The 24,803-nt window shown below is 59.3% G+C and overlaps 1 protein-coding gene and 1 long non-coding RNA gene across 37 annotated transcripts in view; one reads left to right on the forward strand and one right to left on the reverse strand.

The window, feature by feature from the left end:
* Positions 1-3,279: 3,279 nt before the first annotated feature.
* IGLL1 (immunoglobulin lambda like polypeptide 1) overlaps positions 3,280-24,803 on the reverse strand; it is a 35,939-nt gene continuing 14,415 nt past the window's right edge. For 19 of the 36 annotated variants that reach the window (XM_080559906.1, XM_080559905.1, XM_080559903.1 and 16 more), the window contains 2 exons: positions 5,554-5,589; positions 3,280-3,795 (listed from right to left, as the gene is read on the reverse strand). In XM_080559906.1, the coding sequence (XP_080416032.1) occupies positions 3,473-3,795; positions 5,554-5,589 (359 nt within the window). In that variant the 3' untranslated portion in view covers positions 3,280-3,472. Of the gene's footprint in view, positions 3,796-5,553; positions 5,590-8,729; positions 9,030-9,172; positions 9,325-11,367; positions 11,659-11,801; positions 11,952-13,417; positions 13,730-13,872; positions 14,024-16,064; positions 16,359-16,501; positions 16,651-18,696; positions 18,988-19,130; positions 19,284-21,714; positions 22,006-22,409; positions 22,707-22,906; positions 23,195-23,655; positions 23,956-24,413; positions 24,715-24,803 lie in introns of those variants that run through there. The other 17 variants (XM_080559912.1, XM_080559927.1, XM_080559926.1 and 14 more) reach the window with 17 other exon arrangements.
* On the forward strand, positions 3,804-11,564 carry LOC308179569. The gene is made up of 2 exons (XR_013940427.1): positions 3,804-5,595; positions 11,371-11,564. It is a non-coding gene; the product is annotated as an uncharacterized lncRNA (long non-coding RNA).

The following is a 24,803-nucleotide window of genomic DNA, read 5'->3' on the forward strand; positions in this document are numbered from 1 at the left end:
TGCAGCCAGGTCACCCCACGCCGTGCACCATGCTGGGCACACACCCTGGCATGGTGCCGCCATCCCCAAGCAGCAGCCAAGCTCGACCCAGCCCAGGCTGGCTCGGCCCGGACCGAGGCGCGCGGCACGGCAGCTGCTTGGCGCGGCACTCGCTCTGCTTCACACGTCAGCGCTCGCTGGAGACCGTTTCAGTTCCTTTTTTCTGCCAGCTTGGGCCCCCCAGCTCAAGTTTTGATTGGAGATCGGGGAGTAAATTTAGCTCGGGGACGCCCCGACCCCGCACAGCTGCACGGTGGGGCTGGTGGAGCCAGGGGGGCGCGGGCCCTGTGCACCCCCGCAGCTGGAGACCCCCCGCAGCTGGAGACACTGCCCCACACCTTCCTGAAAGAGCTGGGGGGGCTGGGCAGCCCCCAGGGCCTCGCACTCACCCTGTACCCCAAGCCGAGCTGCCCCTCTGCCCACTCCCACCGGCCAGCGGCGGCTATTCTGAGCGCCCGGCTCTTGCTTTCGAGTTTCAGCCCTGCTGCCTCCAGGAAACCCAGCTATTTGCGTGGCTCACAGCTGCTGAGACAGGGCTGGGGATGCCCCCACCCTGCTGTGCCCCGGCCCCGCTGCTGCTGCATGGCAGGAGCTGCTGCCACGTCGCCCCGACCCACCAAGCCCCCGCGGGCTGGTGGGGATGCCCGGGCTCACCGGCAGTGAGATTTGGGGTGATGGGTAGGAAATGAGAGCACGCCCTGGCTGGTTGGGGGCACAGATGTGGAGGGGATCTGGCCTTTTGGTAGAGAGAAACCATCCCCATTTATCAGCCCCCCCACCCGGAGCCCCTGCTGAGCCAGCACCATGACCCCCAGCCCGGGTGTGCAGCCCCCTGTGAGATCCAGACCCTGCGGGAGCACCAGCTGCCTCCGTCTGCAGCTAATTAAAGCCTTCCTGAAGCATGTCATTTACTAAATTAGGTCCCCCTCGATTTGAAATTAATGGCAAGCTGGAAAAAAAAAAAAAAAAGCGACTGTTTAAAATTTCACCAAAGGACACCACAGAACGAGACCGAGAGCCGCAGCCGGGCGGGGAGCCCCTGGGTTGTTTTCCATCAGCACATTTGTTCGTTTTGCAGTTTGGGGGGCTCATTTGCTTTGGGGGAGCCAGCCTGGGGGGGTCAGCCAGGGCGCTGCCGTGCCCCCGCTGGTGGCACCACCTTGCCCCATGCCAAGGCCCCGTTTTGGGTGCAAACCAGCCCTGTTGCGGGAGGCAGGGGAGCACGGCACTGTGATGTATAATTCAGCACGCTTTCCTCAGTGGGCTGTTGCTTACGGAAACGGTTTAGCAAAATCTTTTAATCAATAATTAGTGAGTTCCCCCCTCCAAAGTCTGATTTGTGAAGCCAGAGCCCAGCTCACAGCTGGGAGCCCCTGCACGGTCGGTATTTTCCAGCCAGAGCCTCAGGGCACCATTTGCCAGATCCATCAGGAGTGCTGAGCCTTCGGATTCCCAAGAGGGGAAGGAAAAGAAAAGCCACCCTCCCTGCGCCCATCTTGGCACTCATGTCACTGCGGCCGGGCAGCCTGCAGCAGTTTGCCTCAGGGCTTTGCTTTGTGGCCCTGGGCAGAGGGCAGCGATTTGGGCAGGGACATGGGGATGGCAGGGAGCTGCGTGGCAGGGAGCTGCTGCCTGAGAGAGCCCCGGTGCCACGGAGGGGCTGTCCGTGGCCCTTCCTTTCCTGGCACGTCTGGGGTTGCTGCTCCAGCAGGCTCTGCACCCTTGGAGGTTTGGCCAGGCAAAGAGCAGGGCAGGGAGCAGAAGCTTTGCCCCCTCGGATCTTGTAAGAGTTTGTATTTGGCAGGATATTTGCAGTGTAGTTTTGGCTTAATCTTCTGAGAAATCCTCACATAGGAGCAGGAGGAGCTCTGCTTACCCTCGGCGGGTCCCAGCTCTCATCTCAGGGACGCGGTGACTGCAGACCACAAGTCGGGCACATGCCAGGGGTGAACTGCTGGTCCCAGGGGAAATCCTAACAGAGAGGCATGGGGCACAAAGCAGGATTTCACCTTCAACTGACAAAACTTAATTGCTGGAGGAAGAAAATGAAATTCAGCCCAATCCCATCCATCAAACGCTGTCCTCAGTGCCGTGAGTGCACATCGATGGGGCTGGGAGACACCAGCCCCTCCCCAAATTGTAGAAAAGTCCCCCACATCACTGAAATGCCACAACTCCACAGTGAAGAAAACAGGCAGACATGTCTTCAGTGCTGCACCAAGTGCAGGTGGCTGCGTCCCTCCTCCAGCATCGGTTTAAGGCCATACAAAAATCTCTGTCCTGAGAGCGTGGCCGGCCCCTGCTCCTGCACCCACCAACAGCTGGATGGAGACATGGGCTGGGCTGGGTGGCTGGAGGACAGGATGGTGGGACAGATGGAGGTGTTAGTGTAGGTGGGATGGAGGGGTGGGTGGGTGGATGGATGGGTGGATGGAGGTGTTGGTGTAGATGGGATAGAAGGATGAATGGATGAATGTGTGGAGGTATTGTGGTGGACATGATAGATGGAGTTGTTTGCATGGACTGGATGGGTGGAGACGTTGGTATAAATGGGATGGATGGGTAGATGTTGCTGGGGTGGGCCAGATGGATGGAGACATTGAGGCAAAAAGGACAGACAGACTTGGTGGGAGCATACAGAGCCGACAGCGCACAGAGCATTCTGCTTGCTGGCTGCGGGGTCTCTGCCCAGAGCTGCCCTGTGGGGGCCACAGGAAAACCTCCGTGAGGCTGTGATGGGGATGGGACACACACAGGGGCATATGGTGTGGGGACCAGCTTGCTGTAGGCATGAGGCACGGGGACAGCATAACGTGTGAGTGGCCACTCTGGCATCCCCACCCATGGGACACCGGGGTGACTGAGCACACAGGACGGAGCCAGCAGTGGCCACGTCCCCAGCACACACAGCGAGGGCAGCGAGTCCCTGTGAGGGACCCAGTGCCCAGACACCAGCGGGCGAGGGGCAAGGACAGTACGGCTACGGCCAAGCGCTCAGTGCCAGCACAGCGCTTAGACTGCCCCAAACTGTCTCGGAGCACTCTGCCTTGGGTGTTGGAGGTGCCGGGGGGGGTGCATCGGTGTCCCCAGCGCTCAGCCGGGAACCCCGAGCACCCCCGGCACTACCAGTGTGTGCATCCCCCCCGCCCCCCCCAACCCTTCCCCACACTGGAGCCGACCCCGCTCCGCGCAGGGCGGTTGGCGCGCACAAGGACACAGAGACACGGATGCAGAGCCAGCGCTAGTTCAGTGTTGGTGTTTATTTGTGTGACACCCGGCGGAGGGGGACAGGAGCAGGGGACAGGCACAGGGGGATGGCAGGGGCATGAGGGGGGACATCCGGGTGAGGAGGGGGGGCTGCTGTCACCAGCAGCGGCCAAGAGGGACAGGAAGGGTGAGGAGCCACTGTCTTCGTGGCTGTGCCCCGTCTGGGTTACGAGCACTCGGATTTGTTCAGGGTCTTCTCGGTGACAGCGCCTTCGTGCGTGACCTGGCAGCTGAAGGACTGGACGGTCTTCCACTCTGTAGCGCTCAGCGTCAGGTAGCTGCTGGCCATGTACTGATTGTTGCTCTGCCTCTGGGATGCAGAGGTCTCCACGCCACTGGTGCGGGTGGAACCGTCGACTTTCCAGGTCACCTGCACCGGGCTGGGGTAGAAGTCGCTCATCAGGCACACCAGGGTGGCCTTGTTCTGCGAGTCGATCTCGGAGGAGGATGGCGGGAAGAGGTAGATGCTGGGAGACGCCTTGGGCTGGCCTGCAAGAGAGGGGGAGAAGGCCATGAGACCCCGCCACAGCAGCCCCGCCGCGTGTCTCCACCCCAGCTGGCATCGTCCCCGACCCGCAGCGCGTCACTGACAGCCCCGATGGAGGCAGAGTTAGGGCACACATCCACCTACGTACGTGTACGTTTGTATAAAGCTGTGCATGTGTAAAACATGCACACGCATCCATAAACCCTTCTGTGTTACATATATATGCTCTATGTGTATATACATACACATATATTGTAGATCTGTGTACAGATAAAATGCATTAAACAGATATTATCCATAGATATACATATATATTACATACATAGATATCTTAATATATAAATATATAACTATATATTAATATATGAAATATATATAAATTATGCAATATATTACCTATATACATACACAAGTATATATTATGTACATGATCTACGATAAATGTATATAATATATATATTTATGTATATAAGCATTATCTTTATATACATATATATGTGTATATATACACACATATATACATATATACACATATATACGTGTATACACATATATACACCTATATATATATGTGTATATATATGTATATACATATATATGTGTATATATATGTATATACATATATATATGTATATATATGCATACATATATATGTATATATATATATACGCACACAAACACAATTTCAACCATATATATTTGGTTGAATCTGATTCAGTTTTGGAACTCTGGTTAGTTGCCATAATGCCATCTCTTTCCTGTTGCATGGCTATTTTTTTAAATTTTAATTAAAATTTTAAAGACAAAGCAGCCAATTTTCTAGCCAGCTCTGCTTTAAGGAATGTTCAGACTCATTTCAGAAATAAGTACAATTAAAAACACCATGGGAAAGGCTGGTAAAGGAGATTTGCACTTTCTGAGATGGCTACCTCATGAAATGTATGTTAGCCACATCTAATCTGTATCTATATCTAGATCTATATCTTTATCTACACGAGAAACCTGCAATTAAAATTTTTCTGCTGACGAAACTGGTAAACTACACTTTTCTTGGACTTATGCCGAGTGATTTGTGTCAGATTTTTTTTTTTTTGGCTAATTTCTTCTGAAAATTACAAACACAGAAGCAAAAAAGATATTCCTGTCGGCTTTTTAGCAAAATAACCATTTTTTTGACAGCACTTACCTGAACAGCACGCTCAATACCTCTGAAAAATTTAATTTCAGCTTCCAAGGACACGTCATTTCAGTGTCACCCGGACTCACCAACAGTGCCGGGGCCACTTCAGGGTCCCCGGCAAGAGAAGGGACCAGGGATGAAGAACTTACTCCTCAGGACTTAGTCCTCAGGACTAAGTATTTAGACTAAGAGGACTTAGACTAAGTCCTTAGGACAAGAGGAGAGGTCTAACAATAAAGACTATCAACTAATTTCTTGACAAAGACAAAAATTGACTTTCTTATCAACCTAAGTCTGATTTTCTGAAATCGCATGGCAGAGACAGAACTCAGGCACATTTTCTGGCCGAATTTTAAGATCTTTCAATCGTCAAAATAACCCCAAGTCCTCCGTGGCGCACACCAGAGTCCGCCGGGACGAGACACAGCCCGCGGCAGCGCGCTGAGAGCCCGTCCCTGCACCAGCGACAGACCCCAGCCCACCGCCAAGTCCGAGAAAAACCCCCAAATCACCAAAAATCGACAAAATGTCACAATTCCATGGCAGGCCATGAAAGACCGAGGCGAGGTCAGCGACTTACCCAGGACGGTCAACGTGGTCCCGGCCCCAAATACACCTCACAGTGATACGGGGCCATGCAAAAACCTCCCACTCCATGGCAAGGGCAGTCTTGGGTCCCATGGAGATGTTAGGATGGAGGTGATGGGACGGAGGTGTCCTGATGGACGCAGCAGGATGGAAGGTGATGGGATGGAGGTGTCCTGATGGACGCAGCAGGATGGAAGGTGATGGGATGGAGGTGTCCTGATGGACGCAGCAGGATGGAAGGTGATGGGATGGAGGTGTCCTGATGGATGCAGCAGGATGGAAGGTGATGGGATGGAGGTGTCCTGATGGACGCAGCAGGATGGAAGGTGATGGGATGGAGGTGCCTCAATGGACACAATGGGATGGAGGTGACAGGCTGGACACGATGGGACGGCGGTGATGGAATGGAGGTTCCCCATGTCCCCAGCTGTTGTCACGCTGTTCCCGTGGTGGTGCTGGAGCCCAGCCGCTGGTGCTGCTTGGGGCCGGGACAGGAGATGTGTCCCCTTGTCCCCTCCAGGGCTGCTCCCTTGCCCCCACTGCACCAGGGCCCCACAGCAGCCATGCTCAGTGCTCCTGTGTTTGCTGCAGGAGATGGAACCAGCCCCCGTGGAGCAAGCCCCAGCATCCGAGAGGGCTCCTGCTCCGCTCCCTGACTCTGCCAGAGCATCCCCGCTGCCAGAGCATTCCTGCAGGGCTCCTGGCCCCCTGTGCACAGGGACAGCCCCTGGACAGAGCGCTGCAGTGTGGGGGAATCTCCTCGCATAAGAAAAGGAAACATTCACCAACCCAGCGAGCTCAGGACACGGCAGTGAGCAGTTCAGCTCCGAGCTGATCAGAGCCTTGGCTCATGGCAGTGGCGTGGTCATATTTGACCAAGGAGGAAGGACTCGGAGGCACGTTTGAAGGGGCAGCTCTAGCCCAGTGTTTATTTGGATGATGCCCAGGGCAGGGCAGAGAGGAGGGATTGGGCACAGGGAGAAGGAAGGGCACAAGGACAGCAGAGACTTGCCCAGGAGGGATGGGACAGGGCAGGCAGGGAGGTGCCATGCCAGGGAATGTGATGCTCCAGGGCCAGGGCTGTTCTGCCCCCATGGAGTTAGGAGGAAAGCCTTCAGAGCGTGGTCAAGGCTGTACCAGCAAGGTTTTGGACCTTGCTGGAGCCTTCCAGTGCTGCCCCTATCACCTTCAGCCAGTAACTCAAAGTCTCCATGGACAGATTACTTGTGAAAATAAAAAAGCTTCCCTGGAGGTAGGAGGTCCAGAGGAAACGTGATGTGCTTGTCTGCAGGACTCCCAGTCACCAGCACCCCACTGGCCAAGGCACTCCTGTCCTCAGCCAGCCAGACCAGCCAGTCCACTCAGACACAAAGCCTTCCATTTCAGCCCCCTGTATATTCCTTCATCAAATCATAGTGCACACCTGGAGCTTTCTTTAGGAGAAAGAGCTCTGTTTCATAACTAAATAACCACACCGCCCAGCAAACATACAGATATATCTTTACCAAGGAGCTCCTGCACTCAGACAAGTTGAACAAGACCCAAATAATGCAGCCAAGGATGTGACCAGCAGGGACTCTGCAGATTTCAAAGGACCAAAACAGTTGTGCAAGCAGCACAGAGCAGTCAGCCTGTACAACCTTCCTGCCCATCAGGGAAAGGTACCTAAGCACGTTTCAGTGTGGCTTGAGAGACCGAGGATGCGCTACCACAACCAAATAGAGAAGTTGGAGAACGAAAACAAAACCAACCAAAAACAAATGAAAAAAGCCAAGGAAGAACCTGGGCACTCACCCTCTGCTGGGAAAGACCGTCAGTGAACACGGAGCGACTTATGGAGGGCGATTAGCTGGGTCCCACCACCAAGGAAGCACCCGCAGCGATGCACGGCTGCACCGATGCAGCCCAAGCGGGCCCCAGCCCTGTGTGCGGCCAAGCCCAGCCGCCTGCTGCGGGGCATGGAGCGGGGACGGTATTTGTGCATCCTCCCCATCTCTCCCAGGGGATATCCAGCAGCTGCGCCACTGTTGGCCAAGGTCTTGGCTGAAGTTATGCGTCAGACCCCCGCCCAGATACCTCCCAAATACTGTGCTTGCTTGTTGGCCAGTTTTAGTGCAGCCCCCCTGGTCCTGGCCAGCCTGCCTTTGGTGGCTGTACACCGTCTCATCCCGCCCCATCTATTACTGTGGTGGGGTGGGAGCTCACTGGGCCCGGCTTTACCCTGCTGGAGCAACACTGCCCTCTCCCAGCTGCCGGCATCATTCCACAGAGGAAAAGAAAAGGTGCAGGGGATGTGGACGCCCAGCCAGAGCAGCCAGAACCAAGGCACTGACTTAAAATGAACAGAAAAATATTCAAATGCTGTGGTTTGTGCAAGTGGTTATAGAAAGAGACATAGCTGGTGAATCTCCTGAGTCACTAGAAAATAAATGATACATCGAGGACTTTGTGGTTGGAAATACTTTCTGTTTCAGAGGTTTCTTTTGCCTCTGCAAAAGCTTAGGCACTGGTACAAATGACAAAAAGTCATGAAAACTGTCTATGCAAAACATTTAGTTGAAGCTGACACCACCTATTTTGGATGAGTAGTTTCTAAGCATTTCTGAGGTGTCAACGGGATTTCAGTTCCATTTTACTGAACAGCAATGAAGGACAACAAAATGCATCTTGGAAGTCCATCTCTCCTTCTCGGTGGGCTGCATGGGGGACAGCAGGCACTGTACTGACATGCCATCCCAGGGGAGGAGGTCCTTCAGCATGGACCAGGCACACGGCCTCAGCAGGGGAAGAGACAGGCAACGGGGTGCTGGCACTGCTGCACACAGGGAAGGCTGCGGTTGGTGGCTGTAGCCGGGCAGGGAGGCAGCCATCAGGGCATGGGGAGCAGCCTGGGAGCACAGGGGTACCTGGGCCCTGCAGCTTGGGGCAGGGACGGAGCTGCTGGGGCCATCCTGTCCTTGAGGGATGGGCACAGCCCTGGGGCTCTGCGGGAGGGCAGAGCAGGGACACGAGGCACAGCCACCAGCAGCACTGGGCCTCAAGGGCAACAGTGAGACGGGGACATGCGCCACCAACAGAGGGGACAGCAGGGAGCCAGCTGCTCCTGTGATGGCAGGAGGTTTTTGTATCACTTCCCCATTGCTCTGTGTCACTGTGTCAATTTAAAACCACTACCGTAGCTCGCACAGTAATAGACAGCCTCGTCCTCGGCTTGGACCCCAGTGATGGTTAGCATGTTCGTGGAGCCAGACAAGGAACCAGAGAATCGCGAAGGGATGTCCGAGGGTCTCTTGTCGTTGCTATAGATCACGGTGACAGGACCAGAGCCAGGAGTCTTCTGCTGGAACCAGCCATACCAATATTTGCCATTACTGTCAGCGCTACCCCCGGAGCAGGTGATCTGCACGGTGTCTCCCGGGTTCACCGACTTCGAGGCCGGCTGAGTCGTTGCAGCGTGGACCAGGGAACCTGGAGAGGGAGAGAAGAGAGGGGAGAAAATGGGACTCAGCGAGTGCCCCACACACACAGACCTCACCACGCAGCAGCGGGACGAGGACAGGGCCCCGTTGCCCAAAGGGCCCGGCCGGGCGCAGCGAGTGTGTCCAGGGCACCTGAGGTGTGGGCGAGCACCGCGAGGAGGAGAGGGGCCCAGGCCATGGCGAGATCCCACCAGCTGCGCGTCCCCACGCCGACGGGGCTGTGCCGCGGACCCCGACTCCCTCTTAAACCCCCGCCCGGCCGCAGCACGGCCCCTCCATGCAAATGCGGCCCCGCGCTCTCGGCCACGTCCCGCGCCTCGCTCCCCACCTCCCCGCCCGGCCCCTCCACCGCAGGCACAGGGGGGTTGTCCCCGGCCTCGTGGTGGGGACACGTGGCAGCACCCAGGCCCAAAGCGCTCGCACAGAACCCCTTGCCTCAGACGGGGCCCTGCAGGCATGTAACCAAGCAGCCAGGGAGAGCCGGGACACAGGGGCTGGTGGGCACCAAGCAGCACTCGCAGCTCCCACAGCCCAGCTGTGAGGTGCGGACACCCCTGGCCTCAGCACCCCATTGTTCCATCTTCCCCTCACACAGCTTTCCATGTCCATGGCTGCTGCTGCTGCTTTTCCCCAACACAACCGCTGCCTGCCCAGGCACACAGGAGCCGAGTGGCTGGCAGCGGTTCGACAGAAGAGGCCCCAGGGACTGGCAGGACCCCCAGCACACCGGGGCCAGCAAAGTGCCTTGGGGCAAAGGAAGCCACCAGCAGCCGCGGCTGCGTTATGAGGAGCCCCGAGGATGGCGAAGGGCTCAGAGCGTGCTAGCACGGGGACGGCTGGCGTTTCTCAGCCCTGAGAGCAAGAGGCCCGGGACTGTCTTAGCCATGGGAGGGCTCCTGCAGGGGCACGAAGGAAACGGAGCCAGGCGCTTCTCAGAGGCAACCAGCACTGGCACGAGAGGCAACGGGCACAGGCTGACGAACGGGGAATCACAAATCACCGCATGGTTTGGGCAGGAAGGGACCTTAACGCCCACCTTCCCCAGCCCCCTGCCATGGGCACGCTGCCTCACACCACACCAGGTGTCCCAAAGGCCCGTCCAGCCTGGCCTTGGGCTCTTCAGGGATGGGGCAGCCACAGCTTCTCTGGGCAGCCTGTTGCAGAGCCTTACTGCCATTAAGTGAACAATTCCTTCCTGATAACTAACCTAAATCTACCTGCTATCTGTTTAAAACCTTCACCCCTTGTTCTATTACTACATGCCCCTGTAAAAAGTCTCTCTCCATCTTTCCTATAAATGCTGAAAGGCTGCAACACGGGCTCCCCAGAGCTTTCTCTTCTCCAGCCTAAACGAGCCCAGCTCCCTCAGCCTTTCTTTGCAGGAGAGGTGCTCCAGCCCGCTGGTCATTTTGGTCGAACTCTGTTCAGTAGAGCAAAACACGTTTTTGCTGCAAGGCCCGTGAAACGCTTGCAACGCGTGTCCTGGACAGCCGCCGAGCCTCCACCTTGGAGGCCTTCACACCAAAACGGGACAGGCCCTGGGCAAGCGGCAGCAGCCGGCCCAGCATGGAGCAGGGTGGGAGGAGACAATCTCCAGGCCAGTGCCAGCCCCAGCTGTCTGGGGCTTTCCCCAGCCCCAGCACCTGCGCTTCCCCTTTACTCTGCTGCTCTTCTGCCCTGGCTCCTGCAGGCAGCACAGAGGGGACGTGCAGGAACGGGGCACGTGCCACACAGCAGGACCCACCTCACGGGGGCATTTCCTGATCCTAGACCAGGCCCAAGCTGCTGCAGCAGGCACCCGAGGGGCCCTGGTACCACAGCAGCTTGGCCTCTCACTTCCCCATTGCTGGGACTCGCCGTGACCAGCGCTGCCACCCCAGGCACCACAGTAATAGACAGCCTCGTCCTCGGCTTGGACCCCAGTGATGGTTAACGTGCCCGTGGAGCCAGATGTAGAACCAGAGAATCGTGAAGGGATTCCTGAGGGTCTCTTGTTGTCGTGGTAGATCACAGTGACATGGCCAGTGCCAGGGATCTTCTGCTAGTACCAGCCATAGATGTTGCTAATCCCAGCAGCTGGGTCCTGCAGCATGGGGCAGGGACGGAGCTGCTGGGGCCATCCCTTCCCTGAGGGATGGGCACAGCCCTGGGGCTCTGCGAGAGGGCAGAGCAGGGACAGCAGGCAGAGCCACCTGCAGCACGGGGCTGCAAGGGCAACACTGAGATGGGGACGTGCACCACCGGAGGGGACAGTAGGGAGCCAGCTGCTCCTGCGATGGCAGGAGGTTTTTGTATCACTTCCCCATTGCTCTGTGTCACTGTGACACCAGTAGTACTGCTGTCGTAGCTCCCACAGTAATAGACGGCCTCGTCCTCGGCTTGGACCCCAGTGATGGTTAACGTGGCTGTGGACCCAGATGTAGAACCAGAGAATCGTGAAGGGATGCCCGAGGGTCTGTTGCTGTTGCCATAGATCACAGTGACAGGGGCACTGCCGGGGGTCTTCTGCTGGTACCAGCCATAACCGTAGCTGCTCCCGGAGCAGGTGATCTGCACGGTTTCTCCCGGGTTCACCGACTTCGAGGCCGGCTGAGTCAGCGCTGCCTGGACCAGGGAACCTGGAGAGGGAGAGGAGAGAGGGGAAGAAGTGGGACTCAGCGAGTGCCCCACACACACAGACCTCACCACGCAGCAGCAGGACGAGGACAGGGCCCCGTTGCCCAAAGGGCCCGGTCGGGCGCAGCAAGTGTGTCCAGGGCACCTGAGGTGTGGGCGAGCACCGCGAGGAGGAGAGGGGCCCAGGCCATGGCGAGATCCCACCAGCTGCGCGTCCCCACGCCGACGGGGCTGTGCCGCGGACCCCGACTCCCTCTTAAACCCCCGCCCGGCCGCAGCACGGCCCCTCCATGCAAATGCGGCCCCGCGCTCTCGGCCACGTCCCGCGCCTCACTCCCCACCTCCCCGCCCGGCCCCTCCACCGCAGGCACAGGGGGGTTGTCCCCGGCCTCGTGGTGGGGACACGTGGCAGCACCCAGGCCCAAAAGTGGCGCACACGGAGCCCCCACCCCAGCCCCTGTAGCTACGTGGCCAAACAGCCGGGGAGAGCTGGGGCTGGCAGGGACCACACGGCAGAGGAGTTGGTGCCCGTGCTGGGCTGGAAGGACTAATTCTTGCCAGGGAATTGCCACGGGAGGCATTCTCAGGGTCTGGTGGCACCAAACTGGGATCTGCCATGGGGGAAGCATGTCCCAGGGGGCTGAGAAAGGGCCGCAGCAGAGCCCCTGGTTGCTTCCTTCCTAGCTCCTCATCTGATTGTTATCTGCCACCCCAGAGCAACGGGCAGCTTGACATGGAGAAGGCAAGGGCAGCAGCACGTGGGGCAGGGAGTGGGGCTGTTAGCAAAGTGCAGACCTCCCCCAGGGCTGCGGGGTGCTCGGTGCTGCTCTGCCCATCCCTCCCACTGTGTACCAAGGTCCTGGGGACAGGGCTGGGGACAGGGCTGCACCCGTGCCCATCTAACTTCCCCCACACATGCCTTATCCCTCTGCCCCAGCATGCTCACAGGAATGCAGCAAATGTCCCTACACAGGACATTTGGCACCAGGTGATGTGCAGAAGCCCTCGCCCTCACACCCAGCGGTAGCCCTGGTGCTGGGCTTAGGGAGCAGGATGAGGACAGGGTCAGGGTCCTGGGCAGCCCTTTGTGGCCCTGGGGACATGGCTGTGGCCGGGACCAGGGCCGGGGCTGCCCACATGCCCCAGTGGCAGGCTGGGGAGCTCCTGCACAGACCCAGCATGAGCCCAAAGCACTGGCACTGGGCAAACACAGCCAGTGCTGCAGCAGCACAGGGGTCCGTCCTCCTGCGGCATGATGGAGCAGTCCACAGTCAGCCCTGAGCTGCCCCTGCAGCCTCGTACAGCGGCCTGTAGCCACAGCATCCACACAAAACATCCCCTCTCACCGTTTGAAGGTGAAGCTTTGACCTGGCTCTTTAGCGATCCACACGTTGTGGTCTCTTGGCGCTTTCTGCATGCTGACCCCCTGCAGCGATGCCCCAGGGCAGCGGCTGTAGCGGGGCAGGGAGGCAGCCATCAGGGCATGGGGAGCAGCCTGGGGGCACAGGGGTACCTGGGCCCTGCAGCATGGGGCAGGGACGGAGCTGCTGGGGCCATCCTGTCCTTGAGGGATGGGCACAGCCCTGGGGCTCTGCGGGAGGGCAGAGCAGGGACACCAGGCACAGCCACCTGCAGCACTGGGCCTCAAGGGCAGGAATGAGACAGGGATCTGCATCACCACAGGGGACAGCAGGGAGCCAGCTGCTCCTGCGATGGCAGGAGGTATTTGTATCACTTCCCCATTGCCCTGTGTCACTGTGTCAGCACTAGCACTGCTGTCGTAGCTCCCACAGTAATAGACGGCCTCGTCCTCGGCTTTGACACCAGTGATGGTTAACGTGTTTGTGGACCCAGATGTGGAACCAGAGAATCTTGAAGGGATGTCCGAGGGTCTCTTGTCGTTGCTATAGATCACGGTGACAGGGCCAGTACCAGGAGTCTTCTGCTGGAACCAGCCATAATAATATTTGCCATTACTGTGCGCACTACCCCCAGAGCAGGTGATCTGCACGGTGTCTCCCAGGTTCACCACCTTCGAGGCCGGCTGAGACACTGCTGCCTGGACCAGGGAACCTGGAGAGGGAAAGAAGAGAGGGGAAAAAATGGGACTCAGCGAGTGCCCCACATGCACAGACCTCACCACGCAGCAGCGGGACGAGGACAGGGCCCCGTTGCCCAAAGGGCCCTGCCGGGCGCAGCGAGTGTGTCCAGGGCACCTGAGGTGTGGGCGAGCACCGCGAGGAGGAGAGGGGCCCAGGCCATGGCGAGATCCCACCAGCTGCGCGTCCCCACGCCGACGGGGCTGTGCCGCGGACCCCGACTCCCTCTTAAACCCCCGCCCGGCCGCAGCACGGCCCCTCCATGCAAATGCGGCCCCGCGCTCTCGGCCACGTCCCGCGCCTCGCTCCCCACCTCCCCGCCCGGCCCCTCCACCGCAGGCACAGGGGGGTTGTCCCCGGCCTCGTGGTGGGGACACGTGGCAGCACCCAGGCCCAAAGCGCTCGCACAGAACCCCTTGCCTCAGACGGGGCCCTGCAGGCATGTAACCAAGCAGCCAGGGAGAGCCGGGACACAGGGGCTGGTGGGCACCAAGCAGCACTCGCAGCTCCCACAGCCCAGCTGTGAGGTGCGGACACCCCTGGCCTCAGCACCCCATTGTTCCATCTTCCCCTCACACAGCTTTCCATGTCCATGGCTGCTGCTGCTGCTTTTCCCCAACACAACCGCTGCCTGCCCAGGCACACAGGAGCCGAGTGGCTGGCAGCGGTTCGACAGAAGAGGCCCCAGGGACTGGCAGGACCCCCAGCACACCGGGGCCAGCAAAGTGCCTTGGGGCAAAGGAAGCCACCAGCAGCCGCGGCTGCGTTATGAGGAGCCCCGAGGATGGCGAAGGGCTCAGAGCGTGCTAGCACGGGGATGGCTGGCGTTTCTCAGCCCTGAGAGCAAGAGGCCCGGGACTGTCTTAGCCATGGGAGGGCTCCTGCAGGGGCACGAAGGAAACGGAGCCAGGCGCTTCTCAGAGGCAACCAGCACTGGCACGAGAGGCAACGGGCACAGGCTGACGAACGGGGAATCACAAATCACCGCATGGTTTGGGCAGGAAGGGACCTTAACGCCCACCTTCCCCAGCCCCCTGCCATGGGCACGCTGCCTCACACCACACCAGGTGTCCCAAAGGCCCGTCCAGCCTGGCCTTGGGCTCTTCAGGGATGGGGCAGCCACAGCTTCTCTGGGCAGCCTGTTGCAGAGCCTTACTGCCATTAAGTGAACAATTCCTTCCTGATAACTAACCTAAATCTACCTGCTATCAGTTTAAAACCTTCACCCCTTGTTCTATTACTACATGCCCCTGTAAAAAGTCTCTCTCCATCTTTCCTATAAATGCTGAAAGGCTGCAACACGGGCTCCCCAGAGCTTTCTCTTCTCCAGCCTAAATGAGCCCAGCTCCCTCAGCCTTTCTTTGCAGGAGAGGTGCTCCAGCCCGCTGGTCATTTTGGTCGAACTCTGTTCAGTAGAGCAAAACACGTTTTTGCTGCAAGGCCCGTGAAACGCTTGCAACGCGTGTCCTGGACAGCCGCCGAGCCTCCACCTTGGAGGCCTTCACACCAAAACGGGACAGGCCCTGGGCAAGCGGCAGCAGCCGGCCCAGCATGGAGCAGGGTGGGAGGAGACAATCTCCAGGCCAGTGCCAGCCCCAGCTGTCTGGGGCTTTCCCCAGCCCCAGCACCTGCGCTTCCCCTTTACTCTGCTGCTCTTCTGCCCTGGCTCCTGCAGGCAGCACAGAGGGGACGTGCAGGAACGGGGCACGTGCCACACAGCAGGACCCACCTCACGGGGGCATTTCCTGATCCTAGACCAGGCCCAAGCTGCTGCAGCAGGCACCCGAGGGGCCCTGGTACCACAGCAGCTTGGCCTCTCACTTCCCCATTGCTGGGACTCGCCGTGACCAGCGCTGCCACCCCAGGCACCACAGTAATAGACGGCCTCGTCCTCGGCTTGGACCCCAGTGATGGTTAACGTGCCCGTGGAGCCAGATGTAGAACCAGAGAATCGTGAAGGGATTCCTGAGGGTCTCTTGTTGTCGTGGTAGATCACAGTGACATGGCCAGTGCCAGGGATCTTCTGCTAGTACCAGCCATAGATGTTGCTAATCCCAGCAGCTGGGTCCTGCAGCATGGGGCAGGGACGGAGCTGCTGGGGCCATCCCTTCCCTGAGGGATGGGCACAGCCCTGGGGCTCTGCGAGAGGGCAGAGCAGGGACAGCAGGCAGAGCCACCTGCAGCACGGGGCTGCAAGGGCAACACTGAGATGGGGACGTGCACCACCGGAGGGGACAGTAGGGAGCCAGCTGCTCCTGCGATGGCAGGAGGTTTTTGTATCACTTCCCCATTGCTCTGTGTCACTGTGTCAGCACTAGCACTGCTGTCGTAGCTCCCACAGTAATAGACGGCCTCGTCCTCGGCTTGGACCCCAGTGATGGTTAGCGTGGCTGTGGAGCCAGATTTGGAACCAGAGAATCGTGAAGGGATGCCCGAGGGTCTGTTGCTGTTGACATAGATCACGGTGACAGGAGCACTGCCGGGGGTCTTCTGCTGGTACCAGGCATAACTGTAGCTGCTCCCGGAGCAGGTGATCTGCACGGTTTCTCCCGGGTTCACCGACTTCGAGGCCGGCTGAGTCAGCGCTGCCTGGACCAGGGAACCTGGAGAGGGAGAGGAGAGAGGGGAGAAAACGGGGCTCAGCGAGTGCCCCACACGCACAGACCTCACCACGCAGCAGCGGGACGAGGACAGGGCCCCGTTGCCCAAAGGGCCCGGTCGGGCGCAGCGAGTGTGTCCAGGGCACCTGAGGTGTGGGCGAGCACCGCGAGGAGGAGAGGGGCCCAGGCCATGGCGAGATCCCACCAGCTGCGCGTCCCCACGCCGACGGGGCTGTGCCGCGGACCCCGACTCCCTCTTAAACCCCCGCCCGGCCGCAGCACGGCCCCTCCATGCAAATGCGGCCCCGCGCTCTCAGCCACGTCCCGCGCCTCGCTCCCCACCTCCCCGCCCGGCCCCTCCACCGCAGGCACAGGGGGGTTGTCCCCGGCCTCGCGGTGGGGACACGTGGCAGCACCCAGGCCCAAAGCGCTCGCACAGAACCCCTTGCCTCAGACGGGGCCCTGCAGGCATGTAACCAAGCAGCCAGGGAGAGCCGGGACACAGGGGCTGGTGGGCACCAAGCAGCACTCGCAGCTCCCACAGCCCAGCTGTGAGGTGCGGACACCCCTGGCCTCAGCACCCCATTGTTCCATCTTCCCCTCACACAGCTTTCCATGTCCATGGCTGCTGCTGCTGCTTTTCCCCAACACAACCGCTGCCTGCCCAGGCACACAGGAGCCGAGTGGCTGGCAGTGGTTCGACAGAAGAGGCCCCAGGGACTGGCAGGACCCCCAGCACACCGGGGCCAGCAAAGTGCCTTGGGGCAAAGGAAGCCAGCAGCAGCCGCGGCTGCGTTATGAGGAGCCCCGAGGATGGCGAAGGGCTCAGAGCGTGCTAGCACGGGGACGGCTGGCGTTTCTCAGCCCTGAGAGCAAGAGGCCCGGGACTGTCTTAGCCATGGGAGGGCTCCTGCAGGGGCACGAAGGAAACGGAGCCAGGCGCTTCTCAGAGGCAACCAGCACTGGCACGAGAGGCAACGGGCACAGGCTGACGAACGGGGAATCACAAATCACCGCATGGTTTGGGCTGGAAGTGACCTTAACGCCCACCTTCCCCAGCCCCCTGCCATGGGCACGCTGCCTCACACCACACCAGGTGTCCCAAAGGCCCGTCCAGCCTGGCCTTGGGCTCTTCAGGGATGGGGCAGCCACAGCTTCTCTGGGCAGCCTGTTGCAGAGCCTTACTGCCATTAAGTGAACAATTCCTTCCTGATAACTAACCTAAATCTACCTGCTATCTGTTTAAAACCTTCACCCCTTGTTCTATTACTACATGCCCCTGTAAAAAGTCTCTCTCCATCTTTCCTATAAATGCTGAACGGCTGCAACACGGGCTCCCCAGAGCTTTCTCTTCTCCAGCCTAAATGAGCCCAGCTCCCTCAGCCTTTTTTTGCAGGAGAGGTGCTCCAGCCCGCTGGTCATTTTGGTCGAACTGTGTTCAATAGACCAAAATGTGTTTTTGCTGCAAGGCCCGTGAAACGCTTGCAACGCGTGTCCTGGACAGCCGCCGAGCCTCCACCTTGGAGGCCTTCACACCAAAACGGGACAGGCCCTGGGCAAGCGGCAGCAGCCGGCCCAGCATGGAGCAGGGTGGGAGGAGACAATCTCCAGGCCAGTGCCAGCCCCAGCTGTCTGGGGCTTTCCCCAGCCCCAGCACCTGCGCTTCCCCTTTACTCTGCTGCTCTTCTGCCCTGGCTCCTGCAGGCAGCACAGAGGGGACGTGCAGGAACGGGGCACGTGCCACACAGCAGGACCCACCTCACGGGGGCATTTCCTGATCCTAGACCAGGCCCAAGCTGCAGCAGCAGGCACCCGAGGGGCCCTGGTACCACAGCAGCTTGGCCTCTCACTTCCCCATTGCTGGGACTCGCCGTGACCAGCGCTGCCACCCCAGGCACCACAGTAATAGACAGCCTCGTCCTCGGCTTGGACCCCAGTGATGGTTAACATGTTCGTGGAGCCTGATGTAGAACCAGAGTACCGCGAAGGGATTCCTGAGGGTCTCTTGTTGTCGTGGTAGATCACAGTGACAGGGCCAGTGCCAGGGGTCTTCTGCTAGTACCAGCCATAGATATTGCTAATCCCAGCAGCTGGGTCCTGCAGCACGGGGCAGGGACGGGGCTGCTGGGGCCATCCCTTCCCTGAGGGATGGGCACAGCCCTGGGGCTCTGCGAGAGGGCAGAGCAGGGACAGCAGGCAGAGCCACCTGCAGCACGGGGCTGCAAGGGCAACACTGAGATGGGGACGTGCACCACCGGAGGGGACAGTAGGGAGCCAGCTGCTCCTGCGATGGCAGGAGGTTTTTGTATCACTTCCCCATTGCCCTGTGTCACTGTGACACCAGTAGTACTGCTGTCGTAGCTCCCACAGTAATAGACAGCCTCGTCCTCGGCTTGGACCCCAGTGATGGTTAGCGTGGCTGTGGAGCCAGATTTGGAACCAGAGAATCGCGAAGGGATGCCCGATGGTCTGTTGGTATTGTCATAGATCACGGTGACAGGGCCAGTGCCAGGGGTCTTCTGCTGGTACCAGCCATAGTAGCTACCACCCCCGGAGCAGGTGATCTGCACGGTTTCTCCCGGGTTCACCGACTTCGAGGCCGGCTGAGTCAGCGCTGCCTGGACCAGGGAACCTGGAGAGGGAGAGAAGAGAGGGGAAAAAATGGGACTCAGCGAGTGCCCAACACACACAGACCTCACCACGCAGCAGCAGGACGAGGACAGGGCCCCGTTGCCCAAAGGGCCCGGTCGGGCGCAGCGAGTGTGTCCAGGGCACCTGAGGTGTGGGCGAGCACCGCGAGGAGGAGAGGGGCCCAGGCCATGGCGAGATCCCACCAGCTGCGCGTCCCCACGCCGACGGGGCTGTGCCGCGGACCCCGACTCCCTCTTAAACCCCCGCCCGGCCGCAGCACGGCCCCTCCATGCAAATGCGGCCCCGCGCTCTCGGCCACGTCCCGCGCCTCGCTCCCCACCTCCCCGCCCGGCCCCTCCACCGCAGGCACAGGGGGGTTGTCCCCGGCCTCGTGGTGGGGACACGTGGCAGCACCCAGGCCCAAAAGTGGCGCACACGGAGCCCCCACCCCAGCCCCTGTAGCTACGTGGCCAAACAGCCGGGGAGAGCTGGGGCTGGCGGGGACCACACGGCAGAGGAGTTGGTGCCCGTGCTGGGCTGGAAGGACTAATTCTTGCCAGGGAATTGCCACGGGAGGCATTCTCAGGGTCTGGTGGCACCAAACTGGGATCTGCCATGGGGAAAGCATGTCCCAGGGGGCTGAGAAAGGGCCGCAGCAGAGCCCCTGGTTGCTTCCTTCCTAGCTCCTCATCTGATTGTTATCTGCCACCCCAGAGCAACGGGCAGCTTGACATGGAGAAGGCAAGGGCAGCAGCACGTGGGGCAGGGAGTGGGGCTGTTAGCAAAGTGCAGACCTCCCCCAGGGCTGCGGGGTGCTCGGTGCTGCTCTGCCCATCCCTCCCACTGTGTACCAAGGTCCTGGGGACAGGGCTGGGGACAGGGCTGCACCCGTGCCCATCTAACTTCCCCCACACATGCCTTATCCCTCTGCCCCAGCATGCTCACAGGAATGCAGCAAATGTCCCTACACAGGACATTTGGCACCAGGTGATGTGCAGAAGCCCTCGCCCTCACACCCAGCGGTAGCCCTGGTGCTGGGCTTAGGGAGCAGGATGAGGACAGGGTCAGGGTCCTGGGCAGCCCTTTGTGGCCCTGGGGACATGGCTGTGGCACGGACCAGGGCCAGGGGCTGCCCACATGCCCCAGTGGCAGGCTGGGGAGCTCCTGCACAGACCCAGCATGAGCCCAAAGCACTGGCACTGGGCAAACACAGCCAGTGCTGCAGCAGCACAGGGGTCCGTCCTCCTGCGGCATGATGGAGCAGTCCACAGTCAGCCCTGAGCTGCCCCTGCAGCCTCGTACAGCGGCCTGTAGCCACAGCATCCACACAAAACATCCCCTCTCACCGTTTGAAGGTGAAGCTTTGACCTGGCTCTTTAGCGATCCACACGTTGTGGTCTCTTGGCGCTTTCTGCATGCTGACCCCCTGCAGCGATGCCCCAGGGCAGCGGCTGTAGCGGGGCAGGGAGGCAGCCATCAGGGCATGGGCAGCAGCCTGGGAGCACAGGGGTACCTGGGCCCTGCAGCTTGGGGCAGGGACGGAGCTGCTGGGGCCATCCTGTCCTTGAGGGATGGGCACAGCCCTGGGGCTCTGCGGGAGGGCAGAGCAGGGACACCAGGCACAGCCACCTGCAGCACTGGGCCTCAAGGGCAGGAATGAGATGGGGACCTGTGCCACCATCCAAGGGGACAGCAGGGAGCGAACTGCTGCTGCGATGGCAGGAGGTTTTTGTATCACTTCCCTATTGCTCGGTGTCACTGTTTTAAATTAGTACTGCTGTCCCAGCTACCACAGTAATAGACGGCCTCGTCCTCGGCTTGGACCCCAGTGATGGTTAGCGTGTTCGTGGAGCCAGACAAGGAACCAGAGAATCGCGAAGGGATGTCCGAGGGTCTCTTGTCGTTGCTATAGATCACGGTGACAGGGCCAGTGCCAGGAGTCTTCTGCTGGTACCAGCCAAATAGTCACCAGTACCCCCGGAGCAGGTGATCTGCATGGTGTCTCCCGGGTTCGCCAACTTCGAGGCTGGCTGAGTCAGCGCTGGTGGACCAGTGTATGTGGAGAGGGAGAGAAGAGAGGGGAGAAAACGGGGCTGAGCGAGTACCCCACCCCCCCCCCCGACCTCACCATGAACTGGGAAAAGAAACACCACCACTGGAAGAGAAGAGACCTGCATCCATGGCAGAGAAGGGCAGAAAACCTTCATCTTTAGCTCCTTTGTCTCCCTCACTTCCACATTTTCCTGCGTCACTAAGCCCGCACCACTGCTGCCGTCGTAGTTTCCAGAGTAATAGACAGCCTCGTCCTCGGCTTGGACCCCAGTGATGGTTAACGTGGCTGTGGAGCCAGATGTGGAACCAGAGAATCGTGAAGGGATGCCCGAGGGTCTCTTATTGTCATAGTAGATCACGGTGACAGGGCCAGTGCCAGGGGTCTGCTGCTAGTACCAGCCATAGTTGTTGCTACTCCCAGCAGCTGGGTCCTGCAGCATGGGGCAGGGACGGAGCTGCTGGGGCCATCCCTTCCCTGAGGGATGGGCACAGCCCTGGGGCTCCGCGGGAGGGCAGAGCAGGGACAGCAGGCAGAGCCACCTGCAGCACGGGGCTGCAAGGGCAGCACTAGATGGGGACCTGCGCCACCATCCGAGGGACAGAAGGGAGCGAACTGCTGCTGCGATGGCAGGAGGTTTTTGTATCACTTCCCCATTGCTCTGTGCCGCTGTGACACCAGTAGTACTGCTGTCGTAGCTCGCACAGTAACAGATGGCCTCGTCCTCAGCTTGGACTCCAGTGATGGTCGACATGGCTGTGGAGCCAGATACGGAACCAGAGAATCTTGAAGGGATGCCCGAGGGTCTGTTGGTGTTGTAGTAGATCACAGTGAGAGGGGCACTGACAGGGGTCTTCTGCTGGTACCAGCCATAGTTGCTGCTACTGCCAGAGCAGGTGATCTGCACTGTGCCTCCCAGGTTCACCGACTTCGAGGCCGGCTGAGACACTGCTGCCTGGACCAGAGAACCTGGAGAGGGAGAGGAGAGAGGGGAGAAAACGGGGCTCAGCGAGTGCCCCACACGCACAGCACTCCCTGCGCAGCAGCAGGACCGGGCCCAGGTACCCAAAGGCTGCAGGCCCAGGAAGGAATCCACAGCCCCTGACAAATGGGAGCCTGAGGACCAGGGGTTGCTGGTGCAGCCCAGGGCTCCTGGGGGCCATCCCCTGCCCAGGTGATGGGCACAGACCCTGCACTATGGGGTGGGGTGGGCAGGGCTGAGTTGGGGACCTGTGCCACCATCAGAGGGGATGGCAGGGAGACAACTGCTCCTGTAATGGCAGGATCTAGTTTTTCTATCTAGAAAAGTTCTAAGTTTTTCTAACTAGATCAAGTTTTTCTATCACTTCCCCATTGCCCCTGTGTCTCTATACCAGCACTAGCACTGCTGTCGAAGCTCCCACAGTAATAGACGGCCTCGTCCTCGGCTTGGACCCCAGTGATGGTTAACGTGCCCGTGGAGCCAGATTTGGAACCAGAGAATCGTGAAGGGATGCCCGAGGGTCTCTTGGTGTCTCTGTAGATCACAGTGACAGGGCCAGTGCCAGGGGTCTTCTGCTGGTACCAGCCATAGTAGCCGTAGCTGCTCCCGGAGCAGGTGATCTGCACAGTTTCTCCCGGGTTCACCGACTTCGAGGCCGGCTGAGTCAGTGCTGCTTGAACTAGGGAACCTGGAGAGGGAGAGAAGAGAGCGGAGAAAATGGGGCTCAGTGAGTGCCCCACACAGACCTCTCCATGAACTGGGAAAAGGAACAGCACCACTGGAAGAGAAGAGATCTCAGCTGCAGCCATGACAGAGAAGGGCAGAAAACCTTCATCTTTAGCTCCCGTCTGTCCCTCACTTCCACATCTCCCTGCACCACTGAAACACCACCACTGCTGTCGGAGCTCCCACAGTAATAGACAGCCTCATCCTCGGCTTGGACCCCAGTGATGGTTAAGGTGGCTGTGGAGCCAGATGTAGAACCAGAGAATCGTGAAGGGATGCCCGAGGGTCTCTGGTTGCTGTTGTAGATCACGGTGACAGGGGCACTGCCGGGGGTCTTCTGCTGGTACCAGGCATAGCTACCGCTGCTCCCGGAGCAGGTGATCTGCACGGTGTCTCCCGGGTTCGCCGACTTCGAGGCCGGCTGAGTAATTGCTGCCTGGACCAGGGAAACTGGAGATGGAGAGAAGAGAGGAAAGAAAATGGGGCTCAGCGAGTGCCCCACATGCACAGACCTCACCGTGCAGCAGCGGGACGGGGCCCCTGAGCCTGGAGGCTCTGCTGACACTGAGGGATTTACAGCCCTGAACACAGAGTCCATGACCAGAGCCCCACAGCCTCGCAAGGACACCTGCCAGAACCAGGGATGCTGAATATCACAAACGGTGGAGAAGAGACCAGGCTCTGGCCATGTTTGGTGAGTAGAGCCCAGCCCAGCCTCAGACATCTCCCCTGGACACTGGAGCATGAAAGGGAGGAAACTCACAGCTACGGTCATGCAGAGGGGCCAGGAACCTCCCTCAGCCCCACAGCCCTGCTCAGCTCTGAGGCACAAGGGTAGAAAGCCTCCACTTCTAGCTGTGGTCTGTCCTTCACTTCCACATTTCTCTGTGTCACTATAAAAACATCAGCACTGCTGTCCCAGTTACCACAGTAATAGACGGCCTCGTAGTCAGCTTGGACACCAGTGATGGTTAATGTGTTTGTGGAGCCAGATGTGGAACCAGAGAATCGTGAAGGGATGCCCGAGGGTCTCTTGGTGCTGTCATAGATCACGGTGACAGGGGCACTGCCAGGGGTCTTCTGCTGGTACCAGCCGTACCAATATTTGCCACTACTGGCAGCGCTACCCCCGGAGCAGGTGATCAGCATGATGTCTCCCAGGTTTGCCAACTTCGAGGCCGGCTGAGTAATCACTGCCTGGACCAGGGAACCTGGAGAGGGAGAGGAGAAAGGGGAGAAAACGGGGCTCAGCGAGTGCCCCACACGCACAGACCTTCCCCATTAGCAGTGCAACAGGGATGGTCCCAGTGGCAAAAGATCTTGGTCCCACCCAGGGACCCACAGCCCCACACACAGACAACGGACAGAGTCCCAGGGACCCTGAAAGGAGAGATGGAAGCAGCAGCAAGAGAAGCACCAATGGGAGCAGGCAATGGGGCTGGGACAGTATAAAGCCGTGCCTGTTTTAGGGACAGGAACAAGGCACGCCAGCCCCAAAGACACCTTCCATACCACAAGGAACAATGGGGAGGACGTTCACAGTCATGGTCGTAGAGAGGGGATAAGAATCTGCCTACAGCCACAGCTCTGCACGGCCAACAGGAAGGAGAGAAAACCTTCCTAAGGCTTTGGATTCTCCCACATCTTGTAACTCGTTGTCACCGTACACCACTCCAGCTGCTGTCATAGCCACCACAGTAATAGACAGCCTCGTCCTCGGCTTGGACCCCAGTGATGGTTAACGTGTTTGTGGAGCCAGATGTGGAAGCAGAGAATCGCGAAGGGATGCCCGAGGGTCTCTGGTTGTTGTTGTAGATCACGGTGACAGGGCCAGTGCCAGGGGCCTTCTGCTGGAACCAGCCATAGCCACTGCTACTCCCGGAGCAGGTGATCTGCACGGTGTCTCCTGGGTTTGCCAGCTTCGAGGCCGGCTGAGTCAGCGCTGCCTGGACCATGGAACCAGGAGAGGGAGAGGAGAGAGGGGAGAAAACAGGGCTCAGAGAGCCAGGAAACTTGCAGCTGTGGTCATACAGAGGATCCAGGAACCTGCCTCAGCTCC

This window comes from Anser brachyrhynchus (assembly GCF_964034855.1).
Source record: "Anser brachyrhynchus genome assembly, chromosome: 17".
Lineage (NCBI taxonomy): Eukaryota > Metazoa > Chordata > Aves > Anseriformes > Anatidae > Anser > Anser brachyrhynchus.